This window comes from Salpingoeca rosetta (genome assembly GCF_000188695.1).
Source record: "Salpingoeca rosetta unplaced genomic scaffold supercont1.30, whole genome shotgun sequence".
Lineage (NCBI taxonomy): Eukaryota > Choanoflagellata > Craspedida > Salpingoecidae > Salpingoeca > Salpingoeca rosetta.
The window spans coordinates 640,026-666,550 of NW_004754904.1; the positions used below are offsets into that span (position 1 = coordinate 640,026).

General features: G+C 59.2%; 4 protein-coding genes across 4 annotated transcripts in view; 2 read left to right on the top strand and 2 right to left on the bottom strand.

Annotated features, from left to right (window-relative positions):
* The window catches only part of PTSG_09968 (uncharacterized protein), a 7,273-nt gene extending 3,448 nt beyond the window's left edge, over positions 1 to 3,825 (bottom strand). The window contains exons 1-10 of the mRNA XM_004989274.1: positions 3,307 to 3,825; positions 3,013 to 3,088; positions 2,795 to 2,869; positions 2,414 to 2,578; positions 2,154 to 2,201; positions 1,825 to 1,881; positions 1,470 to 1,592; positions 1,208 to 1,245; positions 861 to 927; positions 301 to 558 (exon numbers count right to left, since the gene is read on the bottom strand). Coding sequence (XP_004989331.1) covers positions 301 to 558; positions 861 to 927; positions 1,208 to 1,245; positions 1,470 to 1,592; positions 1,825 to 1,881; positions 2,154 to 2,201; positions 2,414 to 2,578; positions 2,795 to 2,869; positions 3,013 to 3,088; positions 3,307 to 3,434 — 1,035 coding nt within the window. The 5' untranslated portion in view covers positions 3,435 to 3,825. The remainder of the gene's footprint in view (positions 1 to 300; positions 559 to 860; positions 928 to 1,207; positions 1,246 to 1,469; positions 1,593 to 1,824; positions 1,882 to 2,153; positions 2,202 to 2,413; positions 2,579 to 2,794; positions 2,870 to 3,012; positions 3,089 to 3,306) is intronic.
* Positions 3,826 to 3,920: 95 nt separating this feature from the next.
* On the top strand, positions 3,921 to 8,078 carry PTSG_12968 (dihydrolipoamide S-succinyltransferase; the record flags this gene model as incomplete). Its single annotated transcript, XM_004989275.1, has 13 exons — positions 3,921 to 3,977; positions 4,257 to 4,385; positions 4,608 to 4,662; positions 4,866 to 4,946; positions 5,137 to 5,192; positions 5,416 to 5,521; positions 5,800 to 5,976; positions 6,194 to 6,375; positions 6,611 to 6,680; positions 6,914 to 6,987; positions 7,216 to 7,363; positions 7,592 to 7,695; positions 7,947 to 8,078. The coding sequence occupies exons 1-13, from the start codon at positions 3,963 to 3,965 to the stop codon at positions 8,076 to 8,078; spliced, it is 1,329 nt and encodes a 442-aa protein (XP_004989332.1). The 5' UTR covers positions 3,921 to 3,962.
* Positions 8,079 to 8,106: 28 nt separating this feature from the next.
* PTSG_12969 (uncharacterized protein) lies at positions 8,107 to 8,469 on the top strand (the record flags this gene model as incomplete). Its single annotated transcript, XM_004989276.1, has 1 exon — positions 8,107 to 8,469. The coding sequence occupies one exon, from the start codon at positions 8,107 to 8,109 to the stop codon at positions 8,467 to 8,469; it is 363 nt and encodes a 120-aa protein (XP_004989333.1).
* Positions 8,470 to 9,129: 660 nt separating this feature from the next.
* The window catches only part of PTSG_12970 (uncharacterized protein), a gene marked incomplete at its 5' end in the record, with an annotated part of 35,276 nt that continues 17,880 nt past the window's right edge, over positions 9,130 to 26,525 (bottom strand). Inside the window, 6 exons of the mRNA XM_004989277.1 lie at positions 9,130 to 11,566; positions 11,853 to 12,049; positions 12,346 to 21,002; positions 21,135 to 22,946; positions 23,097 to 24,256; positions 24,317 to 26,491. Coding sequence (XP_004989334.1) covers positions 9,371 to 11,566; positions 11,853 to 12,049; positions 12,346 to 21,002; positions 21,135 to 22,946; positions 23,097 to 24,256; positions 24,317 to 26,491 — 16,197 coding nt within the window. The 3' untranslated portion in view covers positions 9,130 to 9,370. The remainder of the gene's footprint in view (positions 11,567 to 11,852; positions 12,050 to 12,345; positions 21,003 to 21,134; positions 22,947 to 23,096; positions 24,257 to 24,316; positions 26,492 to 26,525) is intronic.

Genomic DNA, 26,525 nt, shown 5'->3' on the forward strand with positions numbered 1-26,525 from the left:
AATGATCCCAAGCCGTGGCCGTGCGTGGTTGTTGTTGTGGTGGAGGTAATGACGCGTGAGAGGTATGAATGGGTACGATTGAATGTGTGTATGTGCGCGCGCGATTGTAAGTGTGAGTGCGTATGAGATTGGAAATGACAGGATTGACCGAACGAAATGCCGTGATTCATGGTCACACACACCCACACACACACAGACACATACACACACACACACACACACACACACACACACACACACACACACACACACACACACACACACAGACACACACACACACACACACGAATGCGTGCGCACCTTGAGCGATGGCCGTGGCGGCACGCTGGCGTATGTCTCGTCGCCGTCCGCGTGGCCCATGGCGTATTGGTGGGCAGCGTCACCAGCATGCTGGGCAACATCGTACTGCACCGCACCCTCCGCGTCCACGGAGACCTCGTGGTAGTCTGGGTTTGCCTCGTCAACGTCCGCCACCGTGAACTCGTGATAGTCTGGATTGGCCTCATCCATATCCGGCATGTTGTACACGTGTCCATCCGCCCCGCCCGTCTGCAGCCGCTGCAAACCGTCCGTGTGTGTGTGTGTGTGTGTGTGTGTGTGTGTGTGTGTGTGTGTGTGTGTGTGTGTGTGTGTGTGTGTGTGTGTGTGTGTGTGTGTGTGTGTGTGTGTGTGTGTGTGTGCGTGTGTGAGAGATGTGTGAGAGATGTGTGAGAGATGTGATGTGATGCGTTGCGAGACTGTATAACAGATTTCAAAAAGCAAAATACAACACAAAGCTGTGGCTGCTCAAGCACCCGCTAATAACTCCACCGCGTGTGCGCCCTGCTCCCCCATAAAACCCATTGTCGCCTGGTACACACGTTGTCGTAGATGGCGTTGGTGTCGGCGTATGTACCCGTGTCGTAATCGACTGCGGGATCGGCATATCTGAGCATGCGCACATGTGGAAGGAAAGTATGAACAGCGAGCACACAGCGACGGTGTGTGTGTGTGTGTGTGTGTGTGTGTGTGTGTGTGTGTGTGTGTGTGTGTGTGTGTGTGTGTGTGTGTGTGTGGTGTGTGTGTGTGTGCGTGCGTGTGTGTGTGTGTGTGCGTGCGTGTGTGTGTTGGAGTTATGGTTGCTTGCTCGCTCTTGTGTGTGTGTGTGTGTGTGTTGGCTTGTTCGGTAGCAACATAGGTGCCTGGACAGGAAATACATAGCACGTACGTTGGGTCTGCGTAGGTTGGTGTGGTTGGATGGGAGCCCTGCGATGGGAGAGAGCAACAAAGGAGGTGCGAGGCCAGCAGTGAACATTTTTGCTCAAGCAAGCAACCAAGACGAAAGACAATACTCAACAAACAAAACAACGCAGGTCTTCCAAGACAAGACGAGACGCAACAACGAAACAAACGCACCGCCACCGCAAGACAAACCAAAACAGGACAAAGCTAACACCAAACCGAACAAGCAAGGCGCCATGAAGCCGCACCACAACACCGTAGAGGTCCTGGTATTCCTGCTCGGTGAGAACCTGCTCGGCATACACCCCGTACTCATCGTCAAACTCTTCGTACTCCTGTGCCTCCGCTTCCTCGCCCGCCTGCACAAACGCCTGGCAATCGCAGCGGCACACAAGGGAGATGGTGATGGTCGTGAAGGGGGGGGGGGGTTGAGACGCAGTGCGTGGGAAGGTGGGCAGGAAGGCAACTATGTATGCGTGTGCGTGTTTCTTATTTGTGCGCTGGTGTGAATACGGACATGCAGAGTACCACATGAACGCCGCATCCACACACACACGCACACGCACGCACATCCACGCACATCCACGCACACACACACAATACCTGGCCGATGGTGGCGAGGACTTGGTTTGAGTGGGCGCCGCAGTCGAAGACGTAGCACTACACAGCGACAACGCATGCGTCAGAGTCCCAGCGTGGCAATTTGTCAATCGCATGTGGCATGGACACAAAGGTGAGGTGGTTGCAGTGTGAATGGGTGTGTGCAACATGGATGCAGTGGCTCGTGCTGCAATACTCTTCGCAGCAAAGGACGCGAGCGAGAGTGCACGTGGGCTGCGGTGAGCGTGTTGCAGACACGGCGCTTGGTTGTTGTTGTTGGTGGTGGTGGTGGTGGTGGTGTTGGTTGGTTGTACGCGTGGTTGGTGACATACCATACGCCCGAGGCGCGATTTGGCGACGTACGCCACCATGTCATAATCCTGCACGCACGCAGAAGAACAGCATCAATCGGATGTGAGAGAAGAGGAAGACACAGAGAGCGTGTGTGCATGTGTGTGTTTGTGCATGTGTGTGTTGTGTGCATGTGTGTGTGTCGTACATTACATGGCGACTACGACACACGACACATCACACACACACACCAGCAAAGCACGAGCGAAGACAGCCATGGCATGCAACACCAGGTGCGCACCTCAAAGTCGCCGCCTGCAGCGAATGAGATGGTGGTCATGCGGTGGAAGGCGATGACGGCGTCCTCGTGCTCCGTGGCCAGCACAATCCCCGCCGAGGAGATGTTCACAACAATGTCCTGCATCTTGATCTCGGGCTCCTCTGCATCCAAGAACTCCGAAAACATCTGTGTGTGCGTGTGTGTGCATGTGTTTGTGTGGGGTGTGTGTGGGGGGGGGGGGTGCGTGTAGGTGTTTTGTGGTCAGTGAGTGGATGAGGTTGTCAGCAGTTTTGCGTGAGTGCATTAAGAATATACGTGGCCAGTGATACTCGTCTGAAGCGGCTACATGAGCGTGTGAGGGATGTACTGTGTGGATACTTCTCCACGCAGACGAACACGCACCGCAGGCACTTGGCGTTCAATGGGAGGGCGTGTTCGCGCTTCTTCGCGCACGCGACAAATGGCCTCGCGCACAATCTGGACAACACAATGAGCCGCAGCCAGCGCAGAGCAGAACGTGAGGGTGGCTTCGACACACATGCATGTGAAACAGCCATGCGTCTACTGGTGCACGCAGCCGCCTGTCTTTCCATGGTTTGACGCATCAAGCCAGTACGGACCTTGTTTCGAACAGGGAACTCCACAGAGCGCAAACTCCGCGCGAGTGGGTGTCGTCCGACATATGTCACGGGAAAGCTGTCACATGCGCAACGAGCGAAACGTGTGAGCGAAAGCAACAGGGGTGAGTGAGTGAGTGACGACACAGGACGTGAACGAGGCTTGTGACAGCATCGCCAATCACACACACACACACACACACACACACACACACACACACACACACACACACACACACACACACACACACACACACACACACACACACACACACACACACACACACACACACCGACCTGAAGAAGACGCCTTCGCCATACTGCATGGCAAACTTGCTGTGAAGCCAGCCATCGTCAGGCGCTGTGAGGAACGAATCCTTGCGTGCCGCGAGCGGCTGATTTGCGCCGCCACCGCTGCTGTTCATCTCAGCGGTCCTGGTGCTTCTTTGCTTTGCTGTGGTTGGTGCTTGCTGGCTTAAACCCTCCCGCTTTTATCAGCTGTGATTGTGGGCGTGAATGTGTGCGTCAACCGACCACACACGAGCTCAAAACAGTGTGTGTGCCAAAAAGTGCACGAGCGGCAACAACAACAAAGGTGTTGTAGTGTGTGTGTGTGTGTGATTGCCGTGCTGATAGGCAGGAGGCTGTGCGCCGTAGTTGTTGTCGTTATTGATGTGGATGCTTGTTGCTTTGAATGCCTTCCTCGCCCACACCCCGCTCCGCAACAACGCATCGTCATGGTTGTGTGTGTGTTGGCAGCGGCATCGCTCCCATCTTCGCTCCCATCTTCGCTCCTGTTTCGCTCCAGCGAATCCGTCAGCAATTGCAAGCGACATGACAAATTGAGAAACTACGAGCATGATTTCATGCTCTTTTAAGGCACGTTGCAGCACGTTGCAAATTGCATTTTGCTCACTCACGGGAAGAAGCTCTCCATCCATCCTCTTGCCAAGATGTTGTTCTCGCGCGTGAGTGGCTATGGCTATGATGATGCTGATGATGATGGTGATTGTGGTTGTGACACGGTAGTGGTCGTGCTGATGGTGTGAGAAGCGGTGGACACCAGACAACAGAGAGAGAGAGAGAGCCCCTTGCAACTGTTTTCTTTGACTATGCTTTGGGTTTTGAGGTTGTGCAAGGGCGCACATCGACACACACACGCCCACACACACACACACCTACGCACTCACACGCACTCGCTCATTCACTCACTCACACACGCTCTTTCATCATTCGGTACACTGCAGGTGAACCGGAAAACGCTCGCTGCCGTGAGCGGCGCTGTGCGTCGCCTGGCCGCTACGCCCTCCAACTCCGTCACCGTCGCCAAGTCCCTGGCCTCTGTGCAGGCAACTGCCGCGCCCTGCGCTCGCCAGGTGCGTCGGCTTTCTTCTGCGGGCGTATGCTTCCCTCTGGACCAGAACGCACCAGCTCTCAGCAGCACATGCACCTGCTGCGGCATGCGGCTCACAAGCACACACACACACATATACATATGCTCACAAGCACACGCATACACACACATATGCTCACAAGCACACGCATGCACACGCACACACACACACATCTGATATTGGTTGCCGTGGGCTGCTGTGCAGGCCGTTCCCCTCCTTGCTGTGAACCGCCGGCACCTCCACGCTGCCCGCGCTCTCCGTACGTTGCTGTTTTGTGCTGATTGTTGCTGTTGGTGCTGGTGTACTTGTTGTTCTTCTTCGTTGTCTTGCTGTTCGTCTTCTAGTTTTGGCTGCTGCTCTTCCAGCTGTTCCTGTTGCCGCTGCCGCCGCTCTCATTTGTATTGTTCTCGTTGTGCCTCACACACTGACCTCATGCATGACTGGTGCGTTGTGCGTGCGAAGGCAACGGCGACGAGATTACTGTGCAGCTTCCCCCAGTTGCCGAGTCCATCTCCGAGGGCGAAATTGGCGGCTTTGAGAAAGGTTGGTTCGATTGAGAAAGGTTTTGTTCAGTGGGAAGGCTTGTGCACTGGCTCTCATCGGGTTTCGCACGTTGACATTGTTAAATGGGTGCCTGTGATACTCCCTTTACTCCCAACACATACACCTTGCAGTCAACTAACTCGCACTTCATCACCACCACCACCACCACAACAACAACAACACCATGCAGAGGTTGGCGACTATGTTGAGCAGGATGAGGCCGTCGTTGTCATCGAGACCGATAAGGTGTGTGTGTGTGTGTGTGTGTGTGTGTGTGTGTGTGTGTGTTTGCATCGGGGTAGCAAGCTTTGACCTTCATAGGATTGCTCCCCCTAAACGCTTTGCTGTCATTTGTGCAACCCGTTGCGTTCTTCGACCAAGACGACCCATCACTACCATGGCGACCACCACCACCATGCTGCGTTGCTCACACGTTTGCGCCCCTGCTGCGTGCTCTGCACCCACACAGACGAGCGTGCCTGTCAACGCACCACAGTCTGGCGTCATTACGGAGTTTCTTGTTGAGGAGGGCGACACCGTCCCCATTGGCGCTGATCTCTTCAAGATGAAGCCTGGTACGTGTGATTTGGCGTGGGTGTGGTGCACGCTTGGTCGCCTGTGTTGCCGAGCAACAAGGAGCACAAATCTTGTCGGTTTCTCCCCCCCCCCCTTGCAATCCTCCTTACACCTACCTCGGTCCTTTTCTGTGGGAAAAACTTGGTCGCGTGCACACAAAACCGTGCTCATACACCCACGTCCTTCATGCAACGTGCGCAACAATGCACACACTACTCACGAGCGAACGCGAAAACACACACACACATATGCACACAACATACTCACTTGAAACCAGGCGAGGCGCCCGCTGGCAGCCAGAAGCCCGCTGCAAGCGAGGAGAAGAAGTCTGAGGGGGAGGAGAGTTCTTCTGCCGCCCCTGCTGCTGACACCACTCCGGCCCCGGCAAAGGAGGAGCCAAAGAAGCAAGAGTCGAAGCCCGCACCCGCACCCGCACCAAAGAAGCCCGCACCAGGTCGGTATGCGTGCCTATGTATGTGCGTGTGTGTGTCTGTCTGCTTGTGTGCGTGTGCCTGTGTGTGTGTGTGCTTGTATGGAAGGGGTGCTCGCATGAATGCACGAGTGGTCGAATTACACCCATCCCTCTCTCTCTCTCACACATCTCAACACGACACCACACGACACCACCATGGCGTGTTTGTCTTGTCTGCACTGCACTGCACTACGATTAGAGTCTGCTGGCGGCGTGACGCGCGTGAAGATGACCCGGATGAGGAAACGCACGGCCGAGCGCCTGAAGGACTCGCAGAACACCGCTGCCATGCTCACCACCTTCAACGAGATTGACATGAGCCACATCATCGCCTTCCGCAACAAGCACAAGGACGCCTTCCTCAAGAAGCACGGCGTCAAGGTCGGTGGCGGCGTTTGCTTGAGTGTGTGTGTGTGTGTGTGTGTGTGTGTGTGTGTGTGTGTGTGTGTGTGTGTGTGTGTAAGCGGCAGCCCGTTGCCTTGTACAACAACTGTCTTGTACAGCAACTGTCTTGTGTGCCGTCGTCATCGTTCTCCCTTGTTTTGCTGTTTCGATTGCGTGATTCCCCCTCGTTGCGACTCAACAATGTGTTCACGTGTACCTGCGATGGGTGCAGCTTGGCTTCATGTCTGCCTTTGCAAAGGCCGCCGCCTGGGCCCTTGAGCGCGAGCCAGCTGTCAACGCATGTGAGTGGCTGGGAATGTCACACGTGTGTATCTGTCTATCTGTCTGTGTGTGTGTGTGAGGAGGTCTGTCTGTCTGTGCGTGTGTGTGTGTGTGTGTGTGTGTGTGAGGAGGTCTGCGTATGGGTGCCCGCTCGTCCCGTGTTCACCAAGCCTGATGTGGTGTTGGTGGTTGCTTGGCCACATCATCGTCTCACTCCGCCACGTGTATCGTACGTTTCCAACCATCACCGCAGTCATTGACACGGACAACGAACACATCGTGTACAACGAGGACATCAACATCAGCGTCGCCGTTGCTACCCCTAAGGTTGCGCATCCCCCTCGGTCTTGCACAATGGTGTCTGCCACCATCGCTTAATGTTGCTTGCACGCATAGCTTGCAAACACGGCAAGGCGTGGCTCCTTGTCATTCGCGCATATTGACACACATTTTCACACAAACGCGTGCACTCACACACGTATTCACACACACACCACGTATTCACGTTATCTACACCACACAAACACATGTTCACACGTGTGCGCGCACACACAGGGTCTGGTTGTGCCAGTTGTGCGGCGGGTGCAAGACATGACGTATGTTGACATTGAGCGGGAGATTGCGCGTCTGGGCAAGAAGGCGCGTGACGGCGACCTCGCCATTGAGGACATGGAGGGCGGCACCTTCACCATCAGCAACGGCGGTGAGATGCACGCGACCAATTACAGCAGCAGGGCTGGAACACAAGAGCGTAGAGTCATGCGTTCGTGGCTGCCTGTGCTTGTTTGCCTGTCTGTCTGAACGATACGGCTTCGTGCTCAATGTCCGCGTGTCGACCCCCCCCCCCCTTCTCACGCCCTTATTACTCACCTTCATCCACCACCACCACCACCACTACCACACCCTTTCGCTCCGCCTGTGCGTGCGCCAGGTGTGTTTGTCTCACTTATGGGAACCCCGATCATGAACCCCCCGCAGTCGGACATCCTCGGGAAGGACCCCACCTTTGACCGCCCCGGCGTCATTCACGGCAATGTGTGTCAGCACGTGGAGCCACGCCTCTGTGTGTGTGTGTGTGTGTGTGTGTGTGTCTGTCTGTCTGTCTGTCTGTCTGTCTGTCTGTCTGCATCTGTCTGTCTGTCTATCTGTCTGTCTATCTGCTTCGCTCTGCGTCGCTCTGCGTCAGTGCTGTCCTCCCTTTGACACCCTCACACTTGTCTCCCGCCACGCACCCGTGTTTGCATCACACATACACACTGTACACACGCGGTGCCGCGTGGCTGCAGGTTGAGATCCGCCCGATGATGTACGTTGCGCTGACGTACGACCACCGGCTGATTGACGGGCGTGAGGCCGTGACGTTCCTCAAGAGCGTCAAGGAGGCTGTCGAGGACCCCAGGATCATCCTCCTTGACTAAACACCCCGCCCTGTCCCCCCAATGCACAATGCACACATACACGCACACGCACATGCGCCTGCACACGCACATGCATCCGTGCATGCGATGCGTTCACCAAACAACACAAAGCCAACGCAAGTCAACGCCGAGAGTGTTGTGGCGGTGGTGTTTTGTTTGTTTGATGTATTGCGTGTGCACTGCTGTTCAAGTTTGTTTGTTTTTCTTCGTCTGTTTTGCTTGTGGCTGGCTGCTGTTCGTTTCGTGTGTCGCACCAGATGCTGTTTGTTGTGTTCGTTTTCACGCGTGCTGTCGTTCTGAGTTTGGTATCTTTCGAGTTCCGCACTCACCGTGTGTGACAGTTCTCAAAGAGTGCAATACCATTTCCCAACAAGATGGTGTACACAAATGAAAGCGGTGTGGCTCGAGGGACTCTGACGGATGCCTGGCTGTCATTGGCGACCGCACACAAGACATCATGTGGACCTCACATTCTCGAAATGTGCTACGAATCATATTGTTCGTGCAGAATTGTCCCTTGTCCCTTTCACAAATTTTCGCCTCATACGCGCGTGGTGATTCGGGAGGGAAGCAAACAGAAGCGACCTCTCTGTCTCTCACACTACGAGGGTGCTACTGCTTCCTTGCGCCATCCCTCCCCTCCCCCTTATTTTTTGTCTGGTGGGCAATCTGTTCGCTTCTACATGTTCAAGATTAGTGCTTGGGTAGCACATGCACCTCATAGCACGTCCCGTCATTGCTCTTGGACTGTTGGATGCACCACGTCTTTCATTTGTTCATAAATGGTCGGCATGAGTCACTCTGATGTTAATAAGAATATCACATGCAAGCAGCTGTCCTTGTCATGGTATGGTCGTTTCGTCACTGTCACAACTGTTATCCGCGTTACAACCAGACCTCCATGAATATCTCATGTCAACTTCCTGCTGCTCGCTCGTCTTCATGTTAACTGCTCAAGTTTACTTGCGAAATGACAAAGACCAGAAAAACACATGAAGCCCTCAACGGGGAACAAATATGCACAAAAGACGAAGGTCTTGCCCCCCCCCCCCTCATCCGCTTACCCCCGGCCATTTCCTCTTTCCCCCACCTCTCTCTGTCTCAACCTGTTCACTCTCTCACAATCTCTCGAACTCACCCTTGCGCGCGCACAGACAAACACACACACACACACACCAAACACACACACACACACCGTACACACACACACACACACACACACACACACACACACACTCACCGTGCACACACTAACCCCAGCGCTTTACACTTTCTCCACCCCCTCCCTAGTGCTACAGGGCCGTGTCTTCGTCGTAGTTCAACGCCTCACCATGATATCCAAGCGCAGTCGTGAACATGTGCACGCTGCTGGTGGCAGATGCATCTCCATCACGATCATCATGGCCGTGCTCGCCACGTCGCTGGTGGTGATGCTGACCAGGATGTTGCATGTCGTGGATGATGTCATATCCCCTCGCATGACCAGGATCCGAGAATGCAGGCGGTGGTGGCGGCGGCGGGATGGTGCGTTGAATCAAGTACGGAATGCCATCATCCTCCTCTTCCTGCCGCCTGCGCTCACGACCCGACTGGTGCTGGTGCTGTTGCTGGCCGTGCCCATGATGTCCAGTGTGTGTATGGTGCTCCGCGTGGCCGTGGCTGGGATGCTGCTGTCGTGCACCAGCGTAGAGCGCGTTTGTGCTCATGGTTGGCGGCTCGTCACCAACATCGCTCGCAAAGTGCACGTGCCCGTGGCCGTGGTGATGGCCACTGTGTGGCGTCGACGCTGTTGTTGTCGGACTGCCTTCGTCAATGGTGTGCGGCATATTCAGCAGTTCCTGCAACACAGAGGTGTGCACTGCCTTGCTTCGGAATTTGTGTACGGCCTCAGCAATGACACTGTCAGCCGACGCGTCTTCGCCTTCGCTATCGCCGTCACCACCACCGTTGTCGCTGCTGCCGTTGCCACGCACGTCTGGGGACGTCTCCCTTTGCAGCACCTTGGCAAAGTGCGCCAGGACTTGGTAAACGAAGCGCAGTTGCACGGGGCTGGGCATGAAGTAACGCCGCTTGCCAAGCATACTGGTGAGGATGCGAGGCACGTCCACGTAGTCCGTCTCCAGCATGCTTCGCATGCCAGTCATGCACACCATCAGCATCGACGACAGGCCGCCGCCCAGCGCATCGTGCACCACACACTCCGTGCGATCGTGCAGGCCCGTGTTGATGTGCACGAGGCACGCCGCTGCAAAGCGCGCAAACATGGCCGGTGTCACCTGCGTCGGGTCTGTCGTCAGCAGTTGCAGCTGCGTGATTGTCGCCACGCGCCCCGTGTGGCGGTGCTGCATCTTAATCTCCCGCACCACCCACTCTTCCTTCTGCTCCACGCTGCACACCTCCACCAGCATGCTGCCGTACGGCACAGCGTACCCTTCGTGCGCCGGCCAGTACTCGTTGCCGGGGGTGGAGTCCAGCACCGCCACCAGCTGCGCTTTGGAGTGGAAGCACATGCGCCAGAACGAGCTCCAGGACGGCGGAAGCGGCGTCTGCGCCTGCACAAACCCTTTCGGGTGGTCGTAGCTCTCAACAAAGCTGGCGTTGATGTAGTCGCCCATGCCCTCAATGGGCACGCGCACGCGGTTGAAGTCAAACGGCACATAGTCCCTGTTGCGGTTCAGCTCAGCGTACTCGCTTGCCGCGCGGTGCGGCTTCGTGCAGCGCGCCCTGCTCTGGCTCACTGCCAGCATGTCCTTGAACGCGTCCTCAGACTCCAGCAGCTTCAGGTGCGCCCCCATGTCGCGTGCGTGCACGCACGTCCCAAACGTGTACGGCGGCACGGGCCGTGTCAGGCGCAGGTCGGGCGCGTACTCGCACTCGTAGTCAGTGCCATCCAACTCAAACGTCACAGACACGGTGTCAGGCCCGCCGTGGTGCAGGATGGTCTCGTGGATGTGCGCGTGCCCGTCCGCGTCCGTGTCGCTCTCACGAATGCCGCTCATCGGGGTGAACGATGTCTCTGCCAGCGTCGTGCCCGGCTGCGCATCGCCCAAGTTGTAGAAGGACGAGCGGCGCGAGTCGAACAGCGAATTCCTCGACGTGCGGTGTGCGCGATCAAGCATCTCCAGCGTGTCCATTTGGTTCTCCAGGCGAGGGCGCGACGATGGGCCTTGCCCTTCATCCGCACCACCCTCGCTGCGGCTACGCTCAATGTCCACAGTGGTCACGCGTGGATGGCGGTGGTGGTGGTGGTGGTGGTGGTGGTGGTGGTGACGATGAACATCGTCATCGTCGTCGTCGTCGTCGTGCTCGTATGCGTGCTTGCCTTTCCGCTTGCTCTTCTTCTTGGTTTTCTTCTCGCGGCGATGTGGATCGACATCCGTTTCCTCGCCACCCTCAAACGCGGCGGCGCTCTCGCCCTTCTTCTGCTGCTCGTATGCCTTGAGCAGTGCTGGGCTCGTCCACGCCGACCGGCCCATCGGTCGCATCTCCTGCAAGGCGACGCAGCAGTGAGCATGCAAGCAAGAGGGTTGGTGTTGGTGTTGGTGTTGGTGTTGGTGACGGTGGTTGTGTGATGATGAGGTGGCGGCGACATGGACCACAAAGGGACTGACAAAACACACAGGCATGATCTCATGCACACGCATACACACACACACACACGTGCACACAAAGATACAAACGCACACACACACGTGCACACAAAGATACAAACGCACACACACACGTGCACACAAAGATACAAACGCACACACACACACACGCAAAACAACTCACCACGTCGTATTCAACGTCTCGCACGATGGAGGACGGTCCCGTGTCTGGAGCAACTTGTGGCGTGTTCAGCGCCTTGCTCTTCTTCGCACGGCTTGCGGATAGAAGAATGACAACCACCACCATGATGAGGGCGCCAACGCCAGCAAGTGCGATGACACCCGCTGCAGGCAGCGCCACGGCAGAAGATGTCGTCGCTCCTGCAAACATACACACAAAGAAAAACGTTCACACATGTACACAAGTGAAAGCGCAAGTACGCGAATGGCAGTGTGAGTGTGAGTCGTGCAAGTGCGTGAATGACAGTGTGTGTGAGTCGTTTGCTGTGCAAGAGCGGTCATTCATGCACACACACACACACACACACACACACACACACACACACACACGAACGAACGAAAGGACATCACCACAACCAACGCACCAACCAGCCGCTCCCGCCCCCAACATACGGCACAACACAACACAACACAACACAATACACACGGCTACATACCGAATTCCGGGTCGGGTTGGAAAGTGGTCGATGGCGAGGCAGTGCCACCAGCACTGGTGTAGGCGACAACGTAGAAGCTGTAGACGTAGTCTGCGGAGAAGGGGCCAATCACAACCGTCTCATCAGAGCCCGAGTACAGCACAACGTCGCCCTGATCTGGGGTGATGGACACCACATCGCGACGCCGCCGAGCGCCATCGTTTTGACTGCTGCTGCTGCTGTTGGTGGCAGCGGCACTGTTTGCAGCAAGCTGTGCACTCGCCACAAGCTCGAACCGCTCAATGCGGCCATGCGACGCTGTAGGGCGCGACCACGTGACTTGCACGTGCGTCTCATTCACCTGCACAATCACGGGCGTTGCCGGCGCTTCAGGCACGCCGTCCAGCGTTGCGCGTGCAAACCACCGCGTTGACGACGAACCACCAGTGAGTGTCGTTGTCCACAGCTGGTACTCGTACACCGTGGCTGGCTTGAGGCCCGTGTCCACGTAAGTGGTCCTGTTCACGTCACGCGTCGTGAAGATGCTCACGGAGCGCGTGTTGCAGCCATCGCTCTCGTCCGGGTAGCCTGCGTTGCACTGCTGCGCCTCGCGTCGCACGAGTGTGTTGCGGATAAACTCTGCCGGTGTGTCAAAGTACAGCGACCAGTCCAGCCAGATGCTGGTGCTGTTCATGGCAAGCGCAAACGGCTGCACAGCCACCTCCACCGTCGCCAGCGCAAAGCGCCGCGGTGCCCCGCTGTCCGCCACCCCGACCGTCAGCGAAAACCGTGACAGAACATCGTAGTCGAGCGGACGCAGCAGGACCAGGCTGCCGTTGCTCGCCAGCTGGACGGTGCCGTTGGAGAAATCGTCCACAAGGTAAAACGCCAGCTGCCCGTTGCCACCAGCGTCCGCGTCCGTGGCCTCCAGCGTTGTCAGCACTGCGCCCACCGCCATCGTTTCGGGGAAGGTGAAGCGAAGCACGTCGGCAGCAAACGCGGGCGTGTTGTCGTTGATGTCGTCGATGGTCACCGTGATGCGGGCGCTTGTTTCCAGTTGCGGTTCGCCAGCATCGCGCGCCACCAGCACGAGCGAGTACGACGCACGCTCTTCGCGATCAAACCGCACATGCGGCACGGGGCGCACAACACCCGTGGTGGCGTCCACCGTGAACAGGTCCATCGCACTCAGCGCGCTATCATCATCAGCAGCATCAACAGTGTCAGGGATGAGCTCGTACGTGACGTTTGACGCTGGCGTCTCTGGAGCATCAGCGTCTGTGGCAACGAAAGGACCACAGCGCGCAAACACAGTGTCACCGTCACCACTGCTGCTCGATTCCCGCTCCGTCTGCGGCCACTCTGTGTACGTGCATTCGTATTCCTCAGCAGCGAAGGCAGGCGCATTGTCGTTGACATCAAGCACGGTGACTACAAGGGCCACCTCTGTTGTCAGCGGCGCAGGCTCTGTTGCATCGCGTGCGCGCACAACAAGCGCAAAGGACGCGTTGGTCTCACGGTCGAGCGGTGTTGTGGTGGTGATTTCACCAGTCGCGTTGTCAATGGCAAACATGGTCGCGCCAGCACCGTGTAGCGTGTAGATCACCGTGGACTGCGGTGTTCCCGGCTGGTCAATGTCAGACGCGCGTGCAGTCACACACGTGTAACCGCTGGGCGCATTCTCCGGCACATCGCACGCGTATGACGCCAGCTCAAACTCTGCGGCGTTGTCATTTTGATCCTGGATCGTCACCTGCACCTCGGCCACCGCCGTCATGCTCACGGTGCCGCCATCGCTGGCAACAACCCGCAGCGTGTAGTCAGATGCAACCTCACGATCCAGTGCGCGGGTGATGGTGATGACACCGGTGGTCTCGCCAACAACGAAGCGTCCGCCCATGTCGTCCTCAAGCGCAAACGAGACTGCACCGTTGCTACCTGCGTCTCTGTCAGTCGCGCTCACAGTTGTGCAGAGCGAGCCCGCACCATCGGCGTTCTCCTCAAAGCTGCACGCATACCCGCTCGGCTGCGAGAACACGGGCGCTTCATCGTTCACGTCCAGGATGGTCACGGCAATGCTCGCGCTGGCCTGCATGGCAGGAATCCCGTTGTCTGTTGCCGTGACAGCAAGCACGAGGCTTGGCGTTGTTTCCCGATCAAGGGCGCCATTCACCACCACAGCACCCGTGCTGGCGTTGATGGCAAACAGGCTCGACCCTGTCAGCGTGTACGTGATCCTGCTGTTGACGGTGTTCGGTTCGTCCGCGTCGCTCGCCTGCACCAGCATGCACTCTGTTCCCACGCTCGCGTCCTCATACACGGCGCACGCGTATGGCGTGTTCAGCAGCACGGGCGCCTGGTCGTTGCGGTCCTCAAGACGCACCGTCACAGATACGCTCGACGTTTGCTGGAGGTCCGTGTTGGTTGCGCGCAGCGTCAGCGGCACCGTGTTACCAATCGTCTCCCGGTCAAGCGGGCGTGTCAGGGTAATGGCGCCAGTGGTCTCGTTCAGCGCGAAGGAAGAGGCAAGGCTGCCCTCAAGCTCAAAGAACACGGTGGACGCTGGCGTGTCCGGTGCATCCGCGTCTGTCACCTGCAAAGGTGGTGTGAGCTCGCACGCGCCCGTCGTGTTCTCTGCAATGGCGCAGCTAAAGGCACTGGCGCTGAACGCCGGAGCGTTGTCGTTGCGGTCCAGCAGCGTCACAGTGACGCGCGTTTCGCTGTAGCGCGGAGGGAACCCGGCATCTGTGGCGCGCACAACCACGGCAAGCTGCTGGTACAGCTCGTAATCCAGCGGCCCAGCAACGGTCACATTGCCCGTGCTGGGGTCAACAGCAAACGTGCTGACTGGAACCGAAGGGGCGTCAGCCGCAGGGTCGAGCACAACAACGGCGGCAACGCTGTACGTCACGGTGTTGTTGGTGGCATCGGCGTCCACAGCTGCGACCGTGTCGCAGTACACGCCGATGGCCGCGTCCTCCCACAGCGTGCACGATGCGTTTGCTGTTGTGAACACGGGCGTCTCGTCATTGCCGTCCACAACAACAATGAGCACTGGGAGCAACGCAAACATGCCGCCGCCATCTTCAGCTCGCAGCGTGAGGTTGTACGCTGCGCGCGCTTCACGATTCAGGCCGTTGTCGGCAACTGACACAACACCGGTCGCGGCGTCAACAGCAAAGAGAGCATCGGAGCCGTCGGCCGCAGGCTCAAGCGCGTACCACACGTTCCCCAGCGGCGAGTCGCTGCTATCCGCGTCCGTGGCGGCAAAGGGTTCTGGGCACTGGTACCCGGCGCTGTTCTCAGGGACATAGCACACGGCACCCGCTTCCACAAGCTCCCGGTCAAACTCGGGCGCGTATTCGTTCACCTCCGTCAGCACCACGTCCACCCGCGCAGGCTCTGCGGCTGACAGCGATGTCGGTGAGCCAAGGTCGTACGCGCCAACATACACCACAAACACTGGCTGTTGCTCTCTGTTCAGCAGTGCTGCTGATGCACCGCCTCGCGTGGACACGACGCCCGTCGTTGCATTCACCGTGAACAGCAGCGACGGCGAGGTGGTGGTGGAAGTGGTGGTGTTGGTGTCTGCGTTTTCGTCTTCATCGCTGGTGATGGGGAACCCCGTGGCGTTGACGAGAGCATAGCGCACGACGGCGTTCAGGCCTGCGTCAGCATCGCGTGCAAACACGGGCGCGGAGCATTCGACAGGCGGGGCAGCGCTGGCGGTGGCGTTGATGCGCGCATCCCATTCAGCAATCTCGCACGTGTATACTGGCGCTTCACCTGTCGCATTGCCTGCAAGCACAAACTCTGGCTCGTTGTCGTTGACGTCATCCAAGACGACGTCGACAGGAATGCGCGTGGAGAGCGAGGGCATGCCAGCATCGCTCACCACAACAATAACAACAAAGGAAGACTGCACTTCGCGATCAAACAGAGTTGCGTTGAGCACAAGGGCACCCGTGCTGCTGTTGATGGCGACAATCGGGTTGGCGCCAACACCCCATTCGCTGGGCGCTGTTGTACCTGCAATTGAATACGTGAGCGCTGATGCTGGCGTGTTCGCCGCATCGTCATCCGTGGCCACAACACGTCCACAGGACACAAGCCTCTCACCGCCAGCGATACCAGTGGCGCCAGCCCCATCCCGCTCCAGCACATGGCAGGGCGGCACACTCACAGCACGCGGCGCTTCATCGTTCACGTCAAGCACGGTGATGTACAGCGGCACCGTCGTTGCACGGCCGCCGCCATCTGTGGCAGTGATGTTCACGGTGAAGGCGCCCTCTTGCTCGCGATCAAGCACGCCGTCACCAGCGGGGCCGGACATGGGCGAGAAGAGCACGTGTGTGCCGTTCCAAGAGAAGCGGGCATCGGCAAAGGTGACGGTAATCTCCGAGTTTGGTGTGTTGGCTTGGTCTACATCCCAGAAGCGCAGCGAGGCCGAGGCTGGCGAGCACACTTGCAGCGCCGTCCTGTTTTCCACGAGGGAGCACGCGTACGAGGCAGCCGCAAACTGGGGCGAGTTGTCGTTCTCGTCCACAACCGTGATGCTAACGCGTGCAAGGTTTTTACTGGCTCGCGGCGGGATGCCGGCATCAAACGCCTCAACGTACAGTGTGTAGTTGGAGATGGTCTCTCGATCCAGCTCCAGCGTGGTCGTGAGCTGCCCAGATGTGGCGTTGAGAGCAAACGGCAAGGCCAGATCACCTTCACCACCACCACCACCGACAACGCTGGTGCGGTTGGCGCTGGGAAGCACAAGGCGATAAGACACGGCCGCGTTGGCGCCAATGTCCGCATCGTCGGCGTGCACAACCGTGCACAGCTGCCAAGCAGGCAAATTCTCCCGGATGGCGCAGGTGTAGTTGAGCTGGTCGAAGATGGGGTTCTCTGTGTTCACGTCCAGGACCTGCACACGGACGGTGGCGAGCTCAGGTGCCTCAAGCGGCGGGCTGCCGTTGTCGCGGGCACGCACGGTCATGACTGCAACCTCTTGCCTGTCGCGATTCAGGGGCTCACGCACGTAGATGTCCCCCGTGGTGGCGTTGACGCCAAAGGAGGTCGAGTTGCTGGACACGAGCGTGTATGTGACGCGGGCGTTTGCGTTGCCTGGTTCGTCCCCATCCACAGCCAGCACACGCACGCACGCGTCGCCAATGCTGGCGTTCTCGTAGATGGAGCACGCGTACATGTCGTCGGTGAAGACGGGCACTTGATCATTGACGTCCTGCACCGTCACCCGCATGAACCCAGGCTGCGTGCTCGCCAGGTTGGCGTCGTCCGAGGCCACAAACGCGAGCAGGTACGTTGCCGTGGTTTCGCGGTCCAGTGGAGCGGTGAGCGACACAGCACCCGTCGACTCGTTCACGGCGAAGACGGGGGAGGAGAAGTTGGGAGCAAACGCATAGCGCACCGTGTCGCCTTGTTCGACATCCATGGCAACCACAGACCCGCACACAGACCCAAGCGTCGCATTCTCGCGCAGGCTGCACTCAAACAAGGGCTGGGTAAACTCTGGCGCCACATCGCGCACGTTGGTCACAAGGACGCGCAGGGTCACAACGGAGGACGAGAGTTGCGGTGATCCGCTGTCGTGCGCCTGCACGCGTAGCACATGCTCGCGTGTCGTTTCGTAGTCAAGTGCACCGACCAGCTCCACCGTGCCGTTGGCGTGAACGCGGAACAGCTCGGACGGGTCCAGCAGCTCCACAACAACGGCGCTGTTTGCGGTGTTTGGCTCATCGGCATCTGTGGCAGCAAGGCCAAACGCCAGCACGCTACCGACTGCAAGGTCCTCCGGCACAGTCACGTTCGTGCTGCCCTCTGCGACGAGAAGCGGGCGGTTGTCGTTGACATCTGTCACGCGCACGCTGACGAGGACGGCGCCACTCAGCTGTGGCCTTCCCGCATCGCGCGCGACAAGGCTGAACGTGTACGTGTCGTTTGCCTCGCGGTCGAGAGCAGTGACGAGCGTCAGCGACGGCCGCTCTCGGTCGGTCGTGTTGAACAGGAACGGCAGGCGAGACAGCTCGTATTGCGCGATGCTGTAGGACACGCGTGACGCGTTGCCCAGGTCGTAGTCCACCGCTGTGGGCAGCGCAAGCATCGTGTTGAACGCTGCGGCCTCAGACACCTCGACGGTGAACTGCGCCTGACCAAAGTCTGGCGCGTTGTCATTGATGTCTGTGACATTCACGGTGACGACCGCCTGTGCGGAGAAGAACGGCGATGCGGTGTTCTCTGCGCGCACAACCAGGCGATAGAACGCCTGCGTCTCGCGGTCCAGCGTGCCGACAACAAGCACGTGACCCGTGGCGTTCACATCAAACGCGCCGTTGGAGTTCCCAGAGACGATGGAGAAGCCCACAGCTGCGTTGTCCCCCACATCCCTGTCGCTCACGCTCACGGCGCCAATGCTCTCCTCCGCCGGGGTGTTGCGTTCCGCCACGCTCAAGGCGTATGTCGCCTGTGAGAACACTGGCGGGAACTCGTTCACGTCCTGCACGGCTATGACCACAGTCAGGTCCTGCGCCACAATGGGCGGCGTGCCGAGGTCCGTGGCGCCAATGGTGATGGTGATGGTGTCCACAGCCTCCCTGTCCAGGGGCGACTGCAGCGTGAGCACACCAAAGAGCGCGTCCAGGCTCACCTCCACCGCGTCTGTGGGCGAGATTGTGCGCACAAAGTAGCGCGGGATGCCGGCAATGCCCTCGTCCGCGTCCGTGGCGTTCACCTGCACCAGCACGGACCCCGGCGCGGTGTCCTCTGAAACGTCCAGCACCAGTGTGGTCGGGTGGTCCCAGGTCGGTGTCTCGTCGTTCACGTTGGTCACGGTGATGCTGACGGGCACGGGCAGGGTGGGCCGCTGGCCCGCTTTGCTGTTGGACGCCGTCACCAGCAGCTGCACGGTGCGCAGGCCCGCCACATCGTAGTCAAGCTCAGACGCAACGCGCAGCACGCCCGTGGTGGCGTTGATGGAAAACAGGCCGGCGTGGCTCGGGTTCGACGGAGGCTCCAAGAAGAAGTAGATGTCGTCGTTGACGTCCAGGTCTGTGGCGCTCACGGTCAGCACGGGCGTACCAACTGGCGTGGTCTCCGGAAGCGAGGCTGCGTAAGCGTCCTCGTCAAACACGGGCGCGTTGTCGTTCACGTCCTCCACATACACGCGCACGCTGGCCGTTACACTGCGCGGCGTCGGCACGCCCGCGTCTGTCGCAGACACAAGCACGAGCAGCGAGGACGCGCCCGTGTCTTCGAAATCGACGTTCTGCACCAGCCACAGCTCGCCCGTGGCCGTGTCGAGTGAAAACAGGCTGGCGTTGGTATGGGGGACGGTCTCCAGCGCGAGCGACACGCGGCCATTTGCACCGCTGTCATCGTCCGTTGCCCAAACAACGCCCACAAGGTGTGGCAGCGTCACGTTCTCCGAAACGGCAAACGCAAACTGGTTGCTGCCGGGTGGGTTTGCGTTTGCAAACACGGGCGAGTTGTCGTTGGCATCGACAACGCTGACTTCCACAGTCACCGTGCTTGTGTGCTGCAAGTCTGGGCCCTGGTCGCTGGCTGCAATCTCAAGCGTGTATGCCGTTTGCACCTCATAGTCAACGCTGTGCACGAGCAGCTCGCCGCTCACAGGATCGATGCTGAAGTTGCCAAATGGATCCCCAGAGACAAGGGCGTAGCGCACGCGCCCGTTGTCGCCGAGATCCGCGTCAACCGCAGACAGCGCGAGCACGACTTGATCCGAGAGGGTCTCGGACACATTCACCGCATAGGCGCTGGCTGAAAACTCCGGCGTGTAGTCGTTGACACAGTACGCCGTTGGCAGTGTGTTGTTCACCAGATGCAGGGGCGAGTACTCTGATGGCACAAACACGGTTGCGTTGGTGCTCGTGGTCAGCGGCAGCACGGCCAGCAAGTCGCCCTCGTACACCACAGATGATGACGATGACGATGATGACGATGTTCCGACGTGCAGCGTGACAAAGGCCTGGCTGGGGTCGCTCTCGTTCTGGTTCGATACTTGCACAAAGGACACGCCAATGTTTGTGAGGTTGAACGCAGATGCACTTGTGAGCGCAAACGTGGCGTTCACACCCGCAGCAGGCGCCAGGCGCACCAGGCCGCCATAAGGCCCCGCGGTCCTGTTCACCGTGACCAGCGCCTCGCCGGTGCCCGGGTCCATGTACGTGCTGTCGTGGAACTGCTGCTGGAAGGCAGGATCGTTGGATGCCAAGTCCACAAACAGGTCGATGCGGGTGTTGCTGCCAGACAAGGTGGCGGTGATGTTGAGGCTGCATGATGTGAGTGGCGAGTCCACCGTGCTCACGGCGGCCTCTGTCAGGATCTCCGCACGCTTGTTGAGGAAGTTCTGCAGCGCAATGAAATCACGCGTGTCCACGGTTCCGTCGCGATTGACATCCAGCTCGCTATCCACCACCGCATTGCGCACCATCTCGCTGTCCTCCAGCGTGAAGCCGCTCGCAGCGTGCACGAGATAGAGCATGAGCAAGTCGCCATCCGCACCGTCAAACACGCAGTCGCCGTTCACGTCTCCGCGCGGGCGGCCCCCGCTGCCGCAATCGTCCATCTTCACCGTGTTTCGGCGCACACGCTTCCCTGCGTGGATGACTTCAGCAGGGGAGGGAATGGTTGCACCTGGTGCACCATCACTGTCGTCAACAGGAACACCGTGGGCGTCAGCATTGTCGTTGTCATTGTTGCGATCGTTCTCCTCGCTGTGATCAAGCTCAGAATCGCTCACGAGATCACGACGACGGCGGCGGCGCGCGTAGAGCGAACACGCAGTGCTGGGATCGTCACCAGCCCCGCTGCTTCCTCCACTCATGCTCACGGGCAGCTCTGCCTCACCTGCGATGATGGGATGGGGCTGCGCTCCAATACTGCTTCCTGAATCGTCGCGTGCGCTCAGCACTCTGCCGCTCACGGTTGCTGTTGGGGACGTGCGCTTCGGAACAACTACGACAGTGCCCAACAACACGCTGCCATCGTCCCCAGCAGCAGCAGCAGCAGCAGCAGGTGAGCTGACGGTGAGGTTGAATATGTGCTCATCAGTGGATCCGGCAGACGAGACCACGGACACGTTTGTGGCGGGCACAAACCGCTCAAAGGTGAGCAGCGTCAACGGCAGCTCCACCACCATGTCGAGGGAGGCGAGCCGCTGGGAGCTTGGGTTGAAGCGCACAGCAAAGCCGTACTCCTGCGCCAGCACGGCGCCAGAGAAGGTCAGGCCCGATTGCTGGCCAAAGTCAACGTCGCCCATATCCGGCTGCAAGTTCACGGTGAGGCCAATGGCCTCCGACACGAGGCTGGACACGCCAAGCGCGTCGGCAACAATGCACACGGAGAAGCGTGTATTTTGCAGCGGTGTAAGGGCGCCCGAAGACGCGCCAACCTCCAGCACGCTCGGCGTTGTGGATGTGAATGACACCAGGCCTTCAACGGCAACATCACCTGTTGCCGGCGACACCACGCTCGGGTACCGGGATCCGTCCGCAAACACGACGTCACACGTCACCCGCGCCGCAGTGGTGTTTCGCACACCTGAAACCACGTCCACATCAACGACGCCTCCCTCGCCCTCGCCCGGTGCGACGGCACGCAAGTTATCCAGCGCAGCAATTGCCACAGCATCGTTCACAGCGGCAGCCGTGATGACCAAGGCTTGCTCGGCAGGCAGCGTGGGCGAACTTGCGCTGCTGAACGTGGCCGCGATCACGACCCGTTGTTCCGCTCCCGTGCTTGATGCGCTGAGTACAAACGACTCACTGCTTGCACCATCACCAGCATTGACATCGGTGTTGAGCGAAAACACGCTGGAAACAGCGAGGCGGTCGCCTGTGGTGGCGTTGGTCAAGAACACGGCCGTGTCGTTGTTTGCGGTCACGTCCACAGTCGAATCATCGCTCAGCAGCAGCTGAACGCCCAGCGCAGCCTGCTGGTACACACCAGACTGGCCCATGGGCCGAAGCCGCGTGCGCGACACTGCATCTGAGCCAGCGTACCTTGGGTACGGCGTCGCCAGCACTTGCAGCCCCGTTGTCTGCACCACCGTGATGGTGGTGGAGGCAGTGCCAGCCAGGCTCGCAAAGGACACCCACACGTTGTACGCGCCTGCGCTGGCACCTGGTGCAACAGACACGATGACACCCTGCCCAGCATCAGCATCAGCGGAGAGCACAAGCCCATTGTCAAGTGTGAGCTGCGTCTGCGGGTTGCTGGTCATGTCCTTTGTGCGGCCGTCCACAAACGTCACGAGGACACGCAGCGTGGTGTTGAGCGAGAGGCCCGCCACAGCGGCGGCATTGTCACCTTCAACACGCAGGCGGGTGGTCTCAAGCACAAGCTCCACGCTGGCAATCTCAGGCAGGGTGACTTGGATGTCTGCTGTCGTGCTGTAGTTTACAGCCGGACACGGCGAAAACGTTACAGACAGCAAGTCGCCCTCGCCAACACCACTGGGCACCACAACGCCATCATCCGACACGACCACGACGTCTTCATTCAGGGACGCGTGCGAGACCACACTGGCGCTGGCAGGGACGGCAATCCACGTGCCGTCGTCCAAATACAGGTGGGTGACCACCTGCGCCGTGCTGTTCTCAAAGTCCTCAAGTGGCCCTGTTGTGATTGCATCCACAACCAGCGTGGATGATGATGACGATGATGATGATGACGATGAAGATGATGATGATGATGACGATGACGATGATGATGATGATGACGATGATGATGATGATGAAGACGCGTCGCTGTCCTCATTTTCAGTTGCAGCAGAAGAAATAGACGCGACAACAGACGCCTGCAGGTCAACGACGGCGGCAGCACGAATGCCAACGGGTGACACCGTCTCCACGCTGGTGACTCGGACGAGGGGCAGGAGGGGCACACCGAGGGATATCGAGACAATGCCATCGCTTGAGGCAGTAACGACACCATACTCATCCACCGACAGCACATCTGGGTTGGACACTTGCAGGCGATCAGCGACGAGAGACGTGATTTGCAGCTCCTCCTCAATGTCTGCGTTGTCGGTGAAGGTGACAAGCACATCCAGCTGGCCCTGCTGATACAGCGTGCCATCAGCACTGCTGCACGCGGAGAAGCTGACAGCGCGCAACGTGGTGCTGGGGCTGAGCACGGCTCGCGGGTCGCCCGCTGGTGCCAGCACAACAAAGGTCAGGTTGGTTGCGAGCTGTGGCTCCGAGACAAGCGTAATCGACACTTCCACCTGTGCCGACGGCTGTGTGGTGCTGCCATCCATGAGCACAGACTCGCAGCTGGCTGCGGTGGCCAGTGCGGTGGCATCCGAAGACGAGCACTGCAGGTCGTCTGCGCTTGGCGTGCGCACATCGCCGCTCACGTACACCACAATGTGGGACAGGTCCACCGCCACCTCGTCTTCCGTGAGCGAGTACGTGTTGATGAGGCGGTGCTGTGGAGAGAACGACAGCAGCCGCACAGGTTCATCCACAAACAGACGCACACGGCCCTCAGTCGATGCGCCCTCGGCATCCACCAGCACTCCAGCCGTGTTGGCAGGAACGGCAGCCGTGCCCTCAAGCGTGGTCGCCGCTTGCACGGTGATGGACAAGGTCACGGCGTCCTGTGCCACACCACGCGGCAAGTCAAGGGTCACTTGAACCACGCTTCTGCGCGCGTTCTTGGGGAGCGCGTTGGAGCGCTTTGACGCATACAGAAAGAAGAGGGCCTGACTGGATGTGGTGTCCACCGTGTGCTGGTCCCACCGCTGCGCGTCAAAGGCAACGTCGGTGATGTTGGCGTTGTCCACGGCCACGCGGAACTGCAGCGAGGACACGCGCACTTGGAAGATGGCCTCCACATCAATGGTGAGCGTCGTCCGCGGCTCTTGTGGCTCGGGTGGCAGCACCGCCACCAGGTTGTTCTTGACCGACGACAGGCTCGCCTGCTGGCGCAGTGTCGCATAGACGGGGTCAGCCTCCACCCACGTTGTTGCTGTGGTGTCCGTGTTGGCATCCGTACTGTTGGCGGCGGCAGCGTCTGCGGTGACTTGCAGGGCCGCCGTGATGCGAATGGATTCGCTCGAGCCCGCGTCGACGACGGAGAACCAAGATGAAGGCACCGTCAGCCGCAGCAGGCACGATCCCGTTTCCTGCGACGTGTTGCACGCGGCCGTGAAGTTGCTCGGGTCCAGCGTGCTCGCCGTCACCGGCATGTGCACCACAACGCGAACGCTGCGCACAGCAGCGCGCGGGTTACCATCGGGTCCCCGCACGTGTGCGAACAGCACAATCTCGTCTCCGGTCGACCACACTTCACCTTGCAGCAGGTCGACAACCACGTATTCTGTGGAAGCCGACGTGCTGTTGCCGCTCCCGCTCGAAGAAGCGTTGGGTGCTGAGGAAGGCGACGACGAGGATGAGAGGGGAGGCAGGGCAACGTCAAGGGCGGCGCTTCTCTCCCCGATACTCGCCTCCACTTCGGCGCGCGTATCACTGAAGGAGAGGGAGGTGAGGGCCTGCGAAATGCTCAGCGATGCGCGGGACGGTGTGCCCTGGAACGCAGCCACGCTGGAGCGCAGCATGGGTGCCACCACATCCGCCACAGTCAGCTCGATTGTGGTCTGTACAGATTGCCGCACGCCAGCCACCTCCGTGTCGGTGGCCTCCACAACGACGCGCTGTGTTGGCACACGCGACGTCCCAGACACATTGAACAGGACCTGGCCGTCTTGCAGCACAATGAGGGGTGCGCTCCCACCGTTGTCTGCGCCACTGCTGCCGCCTACAACGGCAAATTCGACCGCGTTGTTGCCAGCCACATCTGCATCTGCCGCAGTGAGTTGGGCGAGAAGCGTGCCAACACGCGTATCCCAAGGCACAATCAGGCTCGCGTTCACAGAGGCAGGGGTCAGAACAGGCAGGTTGTCGTTGAGGTTCACAACCTCGATGTCCAACTGCAAGAGCGGTGACTGCAGTGCAGGATCGCCCATGTCCACAGCACGCACGCTGCAGGTAATGGCCTGGACCTGCTCATAGTCCACGTCAGCAACGCGCAGCTCGCCCGTGGTCGCATTCAAGCTGACCAGGGACGGGTGCGACGCGCTCTCAAGCACAAACCGCACTTGTCCCCGCGGCCCAGAGTCCGCGTCTGTGCTGGTGAAGGTGGTGAGCAACACCCACTGGCCCGCGTTCTCGCGCACGAGCAGCTGCGTGCCGTTGGCAGAGCGCAACGTCGGTGCGTTGTCGTTGATATCCGTCACTGCAAGTGTGATGGGCACAAGCACCGTGTGCGCTGATGCATCATCGTCGCTGTCACGCACGCGCACTTGCACAGTCACCGAGGGTCCTGTTTCTTCGTAATCCAGCGGCGCTGTCAGGAACACGTGCCCAGTGCTGTTCACGCTGAAATAAGCGCCCGCAGCAAACCCTTGGTACACGGGCACGATGGTGAAGGAGAGTTGAGTCACCGCAGCGCTGTCTGCGTCCTGCACCACCAACGCGGCCACGAGCAGCGGCGTGCTTGTCGCGTCTGCTGGCAGCGCCGTGAAGTTTTCGCTGACAGCGGTGACACGCTGCTCCACACGGGTGATGTTCGGTGCGTTGTCGTTCTCATCCTGCACATTCACAACCACGTTCAGGTCTGTGGTGACCTGCTGCGGCGATCCGTCATCGCTGATGCTGAACCCGAGCGAGTACGACTGCGTTGTCTCGTAGTCGAGAGCACCCGCAATAACCACGCGCCCATCTGCTGTCAGGCTGAACGCTGGCGGCGCAACGCCGGTTGCCCGGTCAACGAGATCAAAAAAGGTGAGGACCGTGTCGACTGCATCCAAGTCGTGCGCCTGAATCGTGTCCACAACATCGCCCACCTGCGCCAGCTCAGACACGGGCGCCAGCACCTGGCCTGGCACATCGAGCTCTGGTGCAAAGTCGTTGGTGTTGACCACGGCCACCGTGGCGTCGATGGTGAGGCTGCGAATCGCGGGCTGCGTCATGGTGTCCTGCACGAGGATGCGAAGCGAGTACGAGCTTGCGGCTTCATAGTCCAAGCTCTCTGTTGTCTGCACAACCACCTCAAACGTGGCTGCGTCCGTCTGGTTCACAGTCACGGAGAACGCTGACGTGCCAGCGACGACAGCACCCGTTGGTGGCGTGTCCTGCTCATCCACGGCCACGATGATCAAGCCAGTG